General features: G+C 38.4%; 1 protein-coding gene across 1 annotated transcript in view; it reads left to right on the top strand.

Moving 5' to 3' along the window:
• Nucleotides 1-13,966, top strand: part of LOC136885093 (FAD synthase) — a 144,907-nt gene that overhangs the window by 80,165 nt on the left and 50,776 nt on the right. Inside the window, exon 7 of the mRNA XM_067157537.2 lies at nt 10,829-10,917. Within this exon, the coding sequence (XP_067013638.2) occupies nt 10,829-10,917 (89 nt within the window). The remainder of the gene's footprint in view (nt 1-10,828; nt 10,918-13,966) is intronic.

Here is a 13,966-nt window from a genome sequence, read left to right as displayed (position 1 = left end):
AAAATTAAAACACGGTAGTAATAGCAATGGGTATTGTGTTTTTATAGTTTTATACACTACAACAGATTACCACAAAATTTAAAGACAGCTGGACACTGAACTAAGTAAGACATACCACTGTGTACACAAATTTATAAAACTGGCCAATTGTTGCATACTTATATTTTGACACTGTTCTAAGAAACTTGTAAATTGTAAAATGTAAATAACAAAGTGATATTGTTGTCATCAACAGCAAATTGTACAATTCTTTTGTACATATTAGTCTTTCGTGTTCAAGTATTAATAACTTAAAGCTCAAACATTATTTATCTACCTATCTAAAAAAAAAAAAAAAAATACAAGAAACAACCCATACTTTCCAAGACATGCTTATTGTGCCTTTTGTGTCCTCCATGCCCATGCCTAGGAGCTCCATATGCTGTCAATGTACGGAAATTAATTCTGCGAGGGTACGTTCTATTTCACTTTATAATAGCAACTCTGTTAAGTAGCAAAAGAGATTCTGTTTTGATATTAAAGGAGTATCACAGGATATTGTTTGTGTTGTTACCTGGGAAGTATATTTGAGTTATTTCTATGTCTGTAATATTTTCTTTACGCAAAGTTTTCTCAAGACCCAGACGTTCGTACTTAACATCAATTTTTCTTCTGTTGCTTGTATAATGCGGCCTTGATTATTATTTAAAATTGTAATGACATTAATATCAAACCAAATTTCAAACATTTATTTCTTTCCAACTACAAAAGTTAGAAACATGATTCCAACGTTCATGGAAAGAGAAAGAGTTCACTTTTTTTTAGGTTTCAATATGAGCACAATATGTTACACGACAAATATCAAAACGGTGGCTCATTTCTTGCCACACACAAATCAGGTGGTGTCTATTTATCAAATTCACAGCTTCAGCAGTTCGGTGCCGCAAACTTTAAGAGTGTCAGGCATGGGGAGGATAAACACACGGTCTATAATGTGATGTGTTAGCCATACGCTAAATAAATAAATACGTAACCCCACAGATAAAAATCACAAAGTGTAAGGTCTGGAGACCTGGGAGGGCACAGGCGATGAAGGTTGTCTTCTGCTCCTCCTCTTCCAATCCAATGTCCTGGAATGGTGTCATTTAGGTAACGTCGAACGTGCTGAGAGAAATAAGGTGAGACACCATCTTGCATGAAGATGAGGACATCGAAATTTGAGGAACTAACGAGTTTTTAAGCATGTCTAGATAGGTTAGTCCTGTCACAGTTTTCTCCATGAAGAAGAAAGGTCCATAAACTTCCTTTACAGATATCGCACAGAAGACGTTCACCTTCGGTGAATCTCTTTAATGTTCAATAATCTCTGTAGGATTTTCACTTGCCCAAATTCTAACGTTATGCCGATTAACTTTACCGGAAAGATGAAAAGTGCATTCATCTGAAAACATTAATCGTTCAGAAAAATTGTCTTCGTCCATATCATCTAGCATGCTAATGCAAAAGTCGTGCCTTTTGTTGTAGTCATCTGAATGCAATTTCTGCAATAACTGCAGTTTGCAGTTTGTACGCCTTTGGGTGCATACGATGTTTCAGAACTCTCCATACCGTTGGTTGAGGAATGTTAAGTTCCTTGCTTCCTCGTGTTGTGGATTTCTTTGGGCTCCTTTCATAAACTGCACGAATACGCTCAACATTTTCATTCGATGTCTATGGAAGATGCAATCATCTTCTACGAACTTTCAATGCCACTGTTTAATCTGCTTATGCCGAGGCAGCTGTTTATTAAACTGATGGCGAAATGCACATTGAACTCCAATAATGGACTCTAGTTTTGCTAATTGCAGCACACAGAATTCTTTTTTCTGTTGTGTCGCCATTTATTTATACTCCAACGGAGAAGCTCCAGCGCGCCATGCACAATGCGGCCGGGATTGGAAGTTGTAACAGCGGCGCTTCTACATGGATTGTGCAAATTTTATTCGTTTGTCTGTCCAGAAACGTTGGAATTGTGGTTCTACCTTTTTGTAGTTTGGAAGAAATAAATATTTGAAATATGTTCCTTCTTTTTGAATTACCCTCTATATCAAGATGCTGTGGCCATACTTACCGAGATCCCTGCTGTTACCTAACCACATTCTCTTGTTCAACCGAGTTCTATAAATCGTATGGAGTATCATGGGGTTGTGTATCATTACATGCGCTTTGCAATAGTTCAGCAATACCAAACCGGGAATTAAATACTGTATATTAAGGGGGAGATTATACTCAGCTCGAAAAAGAAGGTGCCAAAGAAAGAATTTTAGGCGCCATGGCGGCCTGGCACCCGGGATTTGTCGTATCATGCCCTGCCTTACAGAATGCATTATCACAAGACATAAAACACTCCTTAAAATACAGTATATAACACCAGTATAAAAGAAACTTAAAACACCAGATGTGGAATTCAAATAAAAGTTTTGGTAAAATGACCACTTATAAACAAGTTCTGTTGGACTGAAAGACTGAAGTGTGTCACTCAGTTCACATTTGTTCCTTGTGTGTGTCCCATTTGGTGATAGTATCAATTTACACAATGTTAACATTTTATCTTCTTAAATTATGTTTTAAAATGTTGGCCGAAGTTATGTAGTTGATTAGAAGTCATTAACTGTTATACATGAGGAATTGATATAGATTTGTTGCTGCTGTTACGAAACTTAGAAGTCATCTTTGAAATATACACTTACTGGTGTCCTGAATTTTATAGTAGTTTCTTGGAAAATATGAAAATTATGGTGCTGTGAAGGATTAATGACAGTTGCTATGGTTATTATAAACAAGTCATTTATATTCTTTGAAAATTGAAGTTTCCTTATACAGTGAACATTTTAAAATTATGAAATTCTATACATTTTATATGTATTTTATCTGTACCATGAAGAACTTGACATATTAACCTTTTTGTTGTTGTACTGTATAACATCGAACATTAACTTTATGTGGAATACATAACCTCTCCTGCCCAAATGCCAACCTCACCCCCAGGATGAACAAACCTGTTTCCACAGACGAGGCTCTGTCGACTGAGTCGCAGCTGTATAACGATTACATCAATTATGGAGGAAATGCTGTAATTTCAGCTAGTCCATTAGCTGAGAGGTGGCAGCCCCACCAATGGTCTTACTTCCTTCAGGCTAGCAACCCGTCGGAAGGACATTTGATTGCTTTCGAGTCTTGAAAAAGGAAAAGAAACTGGGCAGATATTAAAGATGATGAACATGGCAAAGAAAAGGTTAATGATAAGGATAATAAGTGGAAGAAAAAGAATATATTTAAGTGTGCTACGTGGAATGTACAGAGAATAGCACACAAAGACGATCAACTAGATGACATTCTCTTAAAAAAAGGACATCTCGATTGCTTCAATCTCTGAAACCAAACGCAAACTACAAGGCTCAAAAGAAACGGCAAATTACCTACAATTCTATAGTGGGATCAAACAAGAGGATAGAGGCCAAGCGGGAGCCATGATCATGATACATAAAATACTAAGATTGAGAATAGATAACTACACTTTCTGGAATTAAAGAATTATTTCGATAAGGCTAAAGCTATCCAGAGGCTGTCTGACAGTCATAGGTGTTTATGCTCCAGTAGAGAGATGATTAGAAGACAGTTTCTATAACAATTTACACAAAGTAATTAACAAAATTAATAAGCAAGATATGATACTTTTACTGGGAGATTTTAATGCCAGAGTAGGAAATCGCAAAATTCAGAACAATATAGGAACAAATGGGAAAGAAACTTGCAATAGCAATGGAAGGAAACTTACTGACTTTTTTCTCTTCAATCATTAAAAAATAATGAACACCATGTTTCCACATAAAGACAGTCATAAGTTCACATGGTCAGCTAGAAATCAGCGATCTATCATTGCAGCCAAAAGCTAGCAGAATTTATTTTAGATGTTAGAGTATATCGAGGTCCTGAAATGGAAACAGATCATTTCTTAGTAGTTTCACCAGCCATGATGGATGAAGAAAAATACACCCTGCATGGAACAAAAAGAAACAACTTATAAAATTGGTCTTTTAAGAGATCCAAGTATAAAATGGCTATACCAAAATAGACTTAATAATCGAATTCAAGCAAAACCAGTGAGTACCAATGTAGAGGAAGAATGGTCAAATATTAGCTTAGCTTTGAAACAGGCAGCTTTTGAAAGTTTAGGAATAACAAAGAAAATGGAAGAGAAAAATGGGCCTGATAATCTGGGATGAAGAGATAAAAATGGTCATATCAGAAAAAAGGGATGCTTACAAGAAAGTTCTGACAACTGGTAAAATAGAAGATAAAACTAAAATACAATTATAAGAGAGCAGTAGCTAAACGAGAAATTAGACGAAAACATAGAGAAAGTTGTGAAAATTTTGTATCTACATTGGAAACAGACTTCACAAGACAACAACCACAAACTTATAAAATTCTGAAGAAATTACACAGGGAAGTTAAGGAAGAGGTAAAACTTGAAACATTACCACCAAATGATTGGCTTAATTATTTTCAAACACTCTGGACGAATTCAAAAAAATGAAGCGTTAACTTTGCCAATATCTAACAACAATACATTGGAATCTATAACATTAGAAGAGCTAGACCAAACTTTGAAGAATCTAAGGAATGGTAAAGCACCTGGAGAGGATGCAATACAGGCTGAACTGTTCAAATATTCAAGTAAAAAAACTTTCAAGCAAAGATTCCTCAGCTTTTAAAATCAAATTTGAAATGGAGATAATCCACCAGAAAGTTGGCAGAAAGCAATAGTTATCCCTCTTCCTAAAAAAGGTGACATAAAAAAACCATGATTATTACAGAGGAATTAGCATTGTTAACTCAGGTTATAAAATATATGCAAATATCATTAAAGATAAGTTGCAGCAACATTATGAAGATAAATTGGGGAATGAACAACAAGGTTTCCCTAAAGGGCGCTCCTGCACTGATGCATATTTCACTATGAAGATATTAATAGAAAAACGTAAAGAATTCAATTTGGAAACACACATTGCATTTGTGGACTTTGAAAAGGCCTTTGACCGAGTAAATAGAAACAAATTCTTGACATTCTAAAACACGACAATGTCTCTCAACAGATTATTAACAATATATACATCTACAAATCCAGTCTCATTTCTGGCAAATTGAACAAGAACCAGACCGAGTGGAAATCAATAAATGGTGGTGTAAGACAAGGCTACAGACCCTCTCCTCTACTTTTTATAATATATATATGAATGCAATAATGGAAACTTGGAAACAAGGACGCCATGAATCAATATCAATAAATAGACGCCTCGAATACCTAGACGCCATATTATATGCTGCTGATGTTGCATTGCTAGCTACGACAGAAGATGACCTATAAACATCAGTTTTGAATCTAAAAAATGTTTCCTCAGATTTTAATATGATTATTTCAACAGAAAAGACAAAAATAATGGCCTTCAAGGGAAGAGAACTAATTTGTAGTAAAATACGTTTAGATAATACAACATTGGAGTAGCCTCCGTGGCTCAGGCGGCAGTGCGTCAGCCTTTCACCGCTGGGTTCCGTGGTTCAAATCCCAGTCACTCCATGTGAGGTTTGTGCTGGACAAAGCAGAGGCGGGGCAGGTTTTTCTCCGGGTACTCTGGTTTTCCCTGCCATCTTTCATTCCAGCAACTCTCTCCACTATCATTTAATTTCATGTGTCAGTCATTAATCATTGCCCCAGAGGAGTGTGACAGGCTTCGGCAGCTGGCACAGTTCCTATCCTCGTTGCAATTTGGGGGCTTCATTCATTCGATCCCTGACCCGGTCATTGACTGGAAAACAGATTGTAGATTTTCATCATTCAATACAACATTGGAAAGAGTAAATGTGTTCACTTATCTCGGGTACAACTTATCATGATCATCATCATCATCATCATCATTCAATACAACATTGGAAAGAGTAAATGTGTTCACTTATCTCGGGTACAACTTATCATTATCATCATCATCATCCTAAACCATCTCCAGTTTCCCGGGTGTGGTATATGAGCCTCCTCCATCTCATCCTGTCCTTGTGTCATTCCTCCTCCACCAACTTGTCCCAATCATGACCTCTCAGCAGTACATCGTTCTTAACTAAATCTGTCTATTTCCTTCAAGGCCTTCCCACAGGTCGTCTTCCTTCTACTTTTCTGTCAAATTCCTTCCTTGCAGTTCTGTTAACTGGCATCATCTTCATGTGACCAAACGGAATCACCTATTCCTATTTCTTCTCTAATTTTCTCATTCCTAATCTTGTCTTTCCTGGTTTTCTGCATCATAGTGTGTAGGAATTTCATTTCAGCTGCCTGGAGTTTGGAATTATCAAAATTGGTCAGTGTTGTGGTTTCAAGACTGTATGTAAGAATTGGTGTATAATAGGACTTGTACAATGTCATTTTTGTTTTAATAGGTATTTGCTCATCCCACAACAGGTGTCTTATCTGGTGGTAAAATTGTATTGCCTTATTGATTTGATTGTTCACCTCATGTTTTGCTAGATTGTCATTTGATAGAACGCTACCCAAGTATTTGTAAACTGGAACGCTGTCCAGTTGGGCTTCATTTAACATGACTATTGGTTCTGCTCCTTCCCCATACACTTCCATCACCACTTTCTTGGTCTTACTGATGTTTAAACCATATTTCTTAAACTCCTTATTTCAGCTTTGCATTCTATCTCCCGATTCCTCTTCTGAGATTGCAACATCATCTGCAAATGTGAAGGCTTTGATATCTCCATGTTCTTTCCTTTTAATATATTTCATTACTACATCCATCACAATAATAAATAGAAGTGGTGACAATGAGCTGCCCTGCTGCACTCCTCTCTTTGTTTCAAACCAGTCTGACAAACCATGTTCTACTTGAATACAACTTCTATTCCCACTGTACAACATTTTCACTTTGTCTATGAGGCTGTCTCGCACTTGAAGTTCTTTCATGCATTGCCAAATTCTTTCCCTTGATACACTGTCGTAGGCTTTCTCAATGTCAAAACATATTAGAAATAAAGGCTTGTTCTTCTCCCAGTATTTTTCCATTAGCATCCTAATTGCAAATATAAAGTCTGTAGTTGACCATCCTGGTCTTCTTCCAAAATTGATTCAACAATATCTCTGATTCTGGTCTCTATTATTTTTTCCAATATATTCAGTGACATGAGACAGTAGCATAATACCACGATAATTAGTACATTTTCGTCAGTTCCCTTTCTTGAACAGAGGTACAATGATGCCCATCTTTCAGTCCTCAGATATAGTATTTTCCTCCCATATCTTGTTGAGCAGTCTGTAGAGCCATTGGATTCCTTATCATACCAATCATACCAATCAGAATTAGATATACCAGCAAAAATTAATAAATTCACAAAAATTACAGGAACAATAAACAAAATCATGAAACGATCACTTGTTCAGAAACATACTCAATTGTGCCTTTATAATACCCTAGCTAAAGCAACACTTTGCTAATGATGCGAGACATGGACGTTAAGATCTCAAGACTTGTTTTGAATTACAACACGTGAAATAACATTCGTGCATTGTACAGCAGGTTATACAAAATGGGACCATAAAAGGAATGAAGAGGTGCTAAAAGAACTGAAAGTACATGCACGCACATTAATGGTGTCCCGACATAAACAATCAACACTGCCCCACTCCAGTACTGAAAAGGAGGGGAGAGAGTAAAGGGATAATGTTGAAGGCCACTCCAGTACTGAAAAGGAGGGGAGAGAGTAAAGGGATAATGTTGAAGGCCACTGCAGTACTGGAAAGGAGGGGAAGGGAGTGAACAGGTAGTGCTGAATACACAGTGTGTGTATTCCGGCATTATACTGTAACATTGTAATAAGATGGCTCCTATAAAATCGCAGGTGAATCGAGGTCGTATTATTGGCATGTGGGAGGCTCACATGGTCCCAAGCAATAGCACAAGCAATACCATGCAGTCTTAAGACAGTTTGGAGATGTTTAGAAATATGGGAAGAACGAGGTGAAGAAGGATTGGTAGACCCGATATAACGCAGCTACAAAATATTCCTAACTAGTACAAAATACTTTTCGGTTAAAAACCTCCTTTACCTCTTAATACTGTAATTAACAGAGTAGGTTACTTTTTAATTTTTTATGTTAAAATGCTATTTGTTCGGGGCGTCAAACTATAGAGTTCTTTTTCCCCTGCTTGCACAATATATGAACCTGCATGTAATTAGAATTGCGGTGTTGAGTGTTGAATGTGAGAAACATTAAGGACAACACAAATACACAGTCCCCAGGCCAGGGATATAATCATTTACAATTAAAATCCCCTGACCCGGCCGGGAATCGAACCCGGGGCGGCTGGACGCGTTGCCCCGTACACCGCGGGGCCGGACGAGTAGGTAACCTAATGCTGTACTTCAATACATCCGCCATTGTGCCCATTTCGATCACAACGAAGTCTTGTAGCGGGCTGTCTGCATGCAGTCCATGCAACAATGCGTTAAGCTAGAAGGTGAGTCATTGTGCCTTCGACACTACCCCTTCACTCCCTTCCCCCATGCTTTGTACTGGATTGGCCTTCAACACTACCCCTTCACTCTCTCCTCTTCTTTTCAGTACTGGAGTGGGGCAGTTTTGATTGTTTATGTCGGGACACCATTAATGTGCACGTCTGTACAACCGATAACTGACTACATCTACAGTTATCAGGAAAGCTGGAAACGTCATATCCAAAGGATGGAATGTGGTAGATTGCCAGAAGAGATTCTTCGATACCAACCCAAACGTAAAAGATCTGTAGGACATCCGATGAAGAGACGGAGGGAAAATGCAAGACCGTAATGGGACACATGGCCCAATACTTGGAAGGAAGATGATGATGATGATGATGATGCTTGTTTTTTAAAGGGGCCTAACCTCTAAAGTGAACCGAGCTCGATATCTGCAGTCGCTTAAGTGCGGCCAGTATCCAGTATTTGGGAGATAGTGGGTTCGAACCCCACTGTCGGCAGCCCTGAAAATGGTTTTCCGTGGTTTCCCATTTTCACACCAGGCATGCTGGGGCTGTACCTTAATTAAGCCACGGCCGCTTCCTTCCCAGTCCTAGCCCTTTCCTGTCCCATTGTCGCCGTAAGACCTATCAGTGTCGGTGCAACGTTAGCCAATAGCATCTGAAGTGATAATTATGATGGTGATAAATGGGTATTGTCCTGTGACCAAGATTCTTAAAAAAATGTGGATTAGGCTCAAGAGTATCCTCCTGACCATGTCAATGTAGGAAAATATTTAAATGGCAACCTTCGTCCATATTTCCCAAGTGTCAAAATGTTGGCAATCTGAATTCCACATCTAGTGTTTTCAGTGCCCTTTATATTGTCGTTATACAGGGCATATCCTTGATGTTGTTACAAACTTTCAGGGGTGATGGAGGATGGCAAATGGATCAATTTGAAATAGAAAATCATTGTCTGGAAATGTTCTGAGTCAAAATTATTAATAATCCAAGTTGTTTAAAGTCCGTCCGTTCTGAACAGTTCATGTAATAGAGTTTGAGGGATATTCCACCATTCAGCACAATGTAAAATATTTAAAATTTATTAAAATATTGTACATTTATTAAGCTTAATAAATTTAAAATATTGTACATTGTGCTGAATGGTGGAACATCCCTCAAACTCTATTATATCAGCTATACGTCAACACGGAAATGAAAATCATAACCTATAACTGAACAGTTCAGACGACACCGGGAATATTCGAACGGATACGACAAAACTTTGTGCGATGATGTCATGCCTGCATTGACACAGGGGGACGCCAGTTCGATCATTTGTTGTAAATGGAGCAGCTTGAGAAACTTGTACACGTAAACGGACTTAAATGAGTAGAATTCAGCTGACAGCATGATCTTCCCAGCTGACTTTTGCACCTTTGCCTTTTTGGGAGCAAGGAAATCTGCATTTTTCCACTGCATGGTCATGGTTTTGGTCTCTGAAGCTTACTGATAGATCCAACATTCATCCTTGGTTACAGACGACCAAAAAAATCCACTTGATCCTGTTCCAACAACATCAACATCTGTGTTGAAATGTCATGCCGTATTTTTTTCTTGAAGGGGGTTAGTAAACGTGGAACCCAACATGTAGAGACCTTTGATATGTGCAGTTGTGAATAATTTTCCACACACTGCCATAAATGAGACCAGTGTCATTCATGATCATTTGGTTGGTTGGTTGTCTTCCTAGATTAAACACTCCACTTTCTTCACTGTGATCACATCATCCTTCAATGATGGTCTTCCAGCTCTTGACTCTTCTGTGAGGGACATGTGACCACTTTGAAAATTCCTTTTCCACCTCACAATATTGTCGTAAGATGGGCAGCCATTTCCATAAACTGCCGGCATCTCATCTTGAATTTGCCAGGCACTATGACCCTTCAAATGCAGGAACTTTATCACGCTGTGAACCTCAGTCGTCTCTGTCTTACACTTTTGTCACAATCTAAAATCAAAATAAAGAACACACTGAGCTGATTTTCTCAATATCATGCACTTGTAGAGTCCAGTAGTGACACTGTGAAAATTTCATCAATATACCATAATAACTTCTGGGTGAGAATAAAAGCTTTACGATACTCCCTCATAGATCAAGAGAGCTATACCAGGAAAACCAGCTTATAAAGAAAGTTTTCATGATTTTCTGACTGTCTTCTTTATTGCATATGTTTAATAAGATGTTGCTTTGTTGTAATTGTGATTCAGAGGGGTAAAGTTGTTATTCATAGACAGTATCCTATTTTTTTCAGCTATTATGATGTCCACATCACAGTAGAATCAGAAGACAAGAAAGAAATGGAGAAGGCTTATGAATCTCTGAGATCAGCATTACCACAAGGTATTATAATCACTGATGAAACACATACTCAAATTAAGATGATCATATCGAAATTGACTTTCAACCTATTAGGTCGTGTTATGTACATGTAGTGCGTGTTGAAGAGATGTTAACTTCACAGCAGAAAGACAACCGGACACCAGTGAGATCCGAACCCATAACCTACCAATTTCACGTTGGTTGCTCTACCATTAAGCTATGATGGCCTAGGTCATATTTGTTCTGTTGGAAAAGGATCTAAGCTACTACTGCCATCACACTGCAGGGTGTGTGGAAGTCGCCCGTTGTGAGCCAGGACAAGGAATATGGTATTTTCACAACCGCATTTTAATCAGAATCGACTTTCAACTTATTTGGTCGTGTTGCGTACATGACCTAGGCCACCATAGCTCAATGGTAGAGCAACCAACGTGAAATCGGGAGTTTGTGGATTCGGATCCCACTGGTGTCCGGTTAGCAATTTTTCTTCTGAACTTAACATCTCTTCAATGCATACTACATGTAAGTAACATGAGCTAATTGGTTGTAAGTCATGAAAATTCAATATTGAAAGATGTTCATACTTCTTGTCTCGGACAGCTTGAGATGTATGTAGGCAAACTGACTCTTGAGGATGCTAATAGCTCATCTATTATTTAAAAAATGACTGATACCTTAACTCTTCTTCTCCGTCTAATGCCGTATCTGTCATCGGACATTGGCAAATCATTTTGGCTATCTTAATTTTGTCAATGGCTGCACGGAATAGCGAAATAGTTGATTGCCCGAACCACTGTCGGGTTCTCCAGCCAAGATATGCGGAGTCTCTTAGGGCCTCTTCCCCTCGATTTTCACTTGTACATATAAGTATTTCCAGGAAGGTGTAAGTTTTCATTTGCCTCATAATATGACCGAAGTAGGAGAGCTTCTTACTTTTAACAATCCCACACAGTTTTCCTTTACGCATCTTGGTCAATACTTCCTCATTTCATATTCCGTCTACCCAGCTGATGTGAACCATGTAACGGTACACTCACATTTCAATCATTACCCTCCTTTTCCGTTATCCAGCTCCTGCTGGGTCGGGGCATTTATGGCACTTCTGCACCTTCCTTTCTCCTTCCACCATTCCTCTTCCATCATTTTGTTCTAGGTCTCCCTCTCACTCTCTTTTCCTCATCTCCATCATGAATATGATAATATTTCAATTTATTCTCCTCAGGGCGTTAAAATCAGACAAGTAAATATTAACTGCAAAATTGAACTGTTTTATTGTTATTATCACGAACAAGACATAGCAGATTATTCTGAACATCTAGTGTTCTCCTGCTCGTTCATAATCATGCCACACCGGAACTTACTACTAGGTTGCTGTGGAGTGCCATATGGGCGTCTGGATTAGCGCAGAATCACATGCGAGCACTTGATTATGTGGGGACATCACTTGTGGTGATGATGGAGCATGTGCTGTCATGATTCATGGAAGACACATACTTTTCCCAAGAATCTTTCTTACTCTTTCGAATCAAGAACAGGCCTTAGCATTCAGTTGCTTAAAGGCAATTTGCTTGGCCATCATAAGTGCCAGTGATAATTCTTAAAAGTCCATCAATAATCATGTAAGTCTGCTACAATTTTGTTGGTCCACCATGGAACATGTTTCCGCAATGGATGCCAGAGGAGGAAGGTGCTGTTTCCTCTGCAGCAGCCATATTTCTGGTTGTAATGGAACAAATGTGATCATCGGCAGATCCCAGCGCTTTATTGGCAATTACTGCATGATTGGGAAAATGGCCAGTTTGTTTTAGAAAGTAGCCAACACCAGCAGTTTGCATGGTTCAAGAGAATGAGAATTATAGGGAAAAGGTCACTATCGCAGAGGTCATCATGTGCTTGCCACCATCATTGATGAACTAGCACACGGCTGCATACAGTGATATCAGGTGTGAGAATGTCCCATATGCGCTACTGAAGTGCATAGGTTCCCCTATGCTGAACGCACAAAGATCCAACTGAGAGATTCAGATGTAGTTCACAGTGACATTAAGAGTTTTAACCCATTGAGCCTCACATATTTGTTGGATTGAAAGTGCATTGGGACAGGGATTATTTTGAAGGAAATACAGTGATGCCTCATATTATGAGAAATGTTGTATTTACAGGAGCATTAAGGAGTTAAATATGTACATGGATACAACATATTGTGAATGAATGCTAGATCACAATTGCCATTCTTATCAGTAGTTGAAAAGTGTGTGGTAAGCCTCAAAACAACGTTCCAAATGCAGTCGCATCTTGACACATTTGGCAGAACCACATCACCTCAGGTCTCTTCTCGTATCTTGCACTAAGTTTACTGACTCTGGAGGGGAACTGCTTTGTTGCAGTGGGTAGAATAGGAGTAGGGAAATGAATCCAGTCCCTGGAATTAAACCTAATGGGGTCATTAATCAGTTAAGGTCTCCCTGAAATTCTCTGCACTAGAAGACTAAAGGACTTTTTCCACTGGTACAGTGTAATGCAACCCAACTTAAACCAACTTGTTTTGGACAGTTGTATGTGAGTTGCGTTGCATGTTCTTCGTCTACTGACACAACTCCCCTGTGACACCTTGTCAGCCTTCTCCAGAATATCAAGCCATGCAGTATGTAATAGGAATATTGTCATTGCATAGTAGTATTTGAGAAGCTTTCAAAAAAGGTGGGAATTTTGTGTTCATCCTTTCATTCGTGAAAAATTGATCATGTTCAGCTGTGCATTAGCCCGGCTACGGAGTAATTTTCAATGTGTGAGCTTCAACTTACCCTAATTCACTTCATACTTTAGAATAGGTAGATAAGAGTGTATGGTCCTATTCTCATCCATAAATTCAATGGCAGTTGGGAACTGTCATTATTATTCTAATCGTCTCGTCTAATAAAGTAGCTAGGAACTATGTCATAGATCTGCTTTGTTTCTGATGTAAACTACTTTAGTAAATTGAAAAATTGTGGTGTGTGTTTTTTTTTGTTTTTTTGTATACAGAGGTGATAAATCGTATTAAATTTATAAATAAACTATGGTAGGAAAG

The sequence above is a fragment of the Anabrus simplex genome, chromosome 13 (assembly GCF_040414725.1).
Source record: "Anabrus simplex isolate iqAnaSimp1 chromosome 13, ASM4041472v1, whole genome shotgun sequence".
NCBI classification, from domain to species: Eukaryota; Metazoa; Arthropoda; class Insecta; order Orthoptera; family Tettigoniidae; genus Anabrus; species Anabrus simplex.
This window is presented reverse-complemented; position numbering and strand designations above follow the sequence as displayed.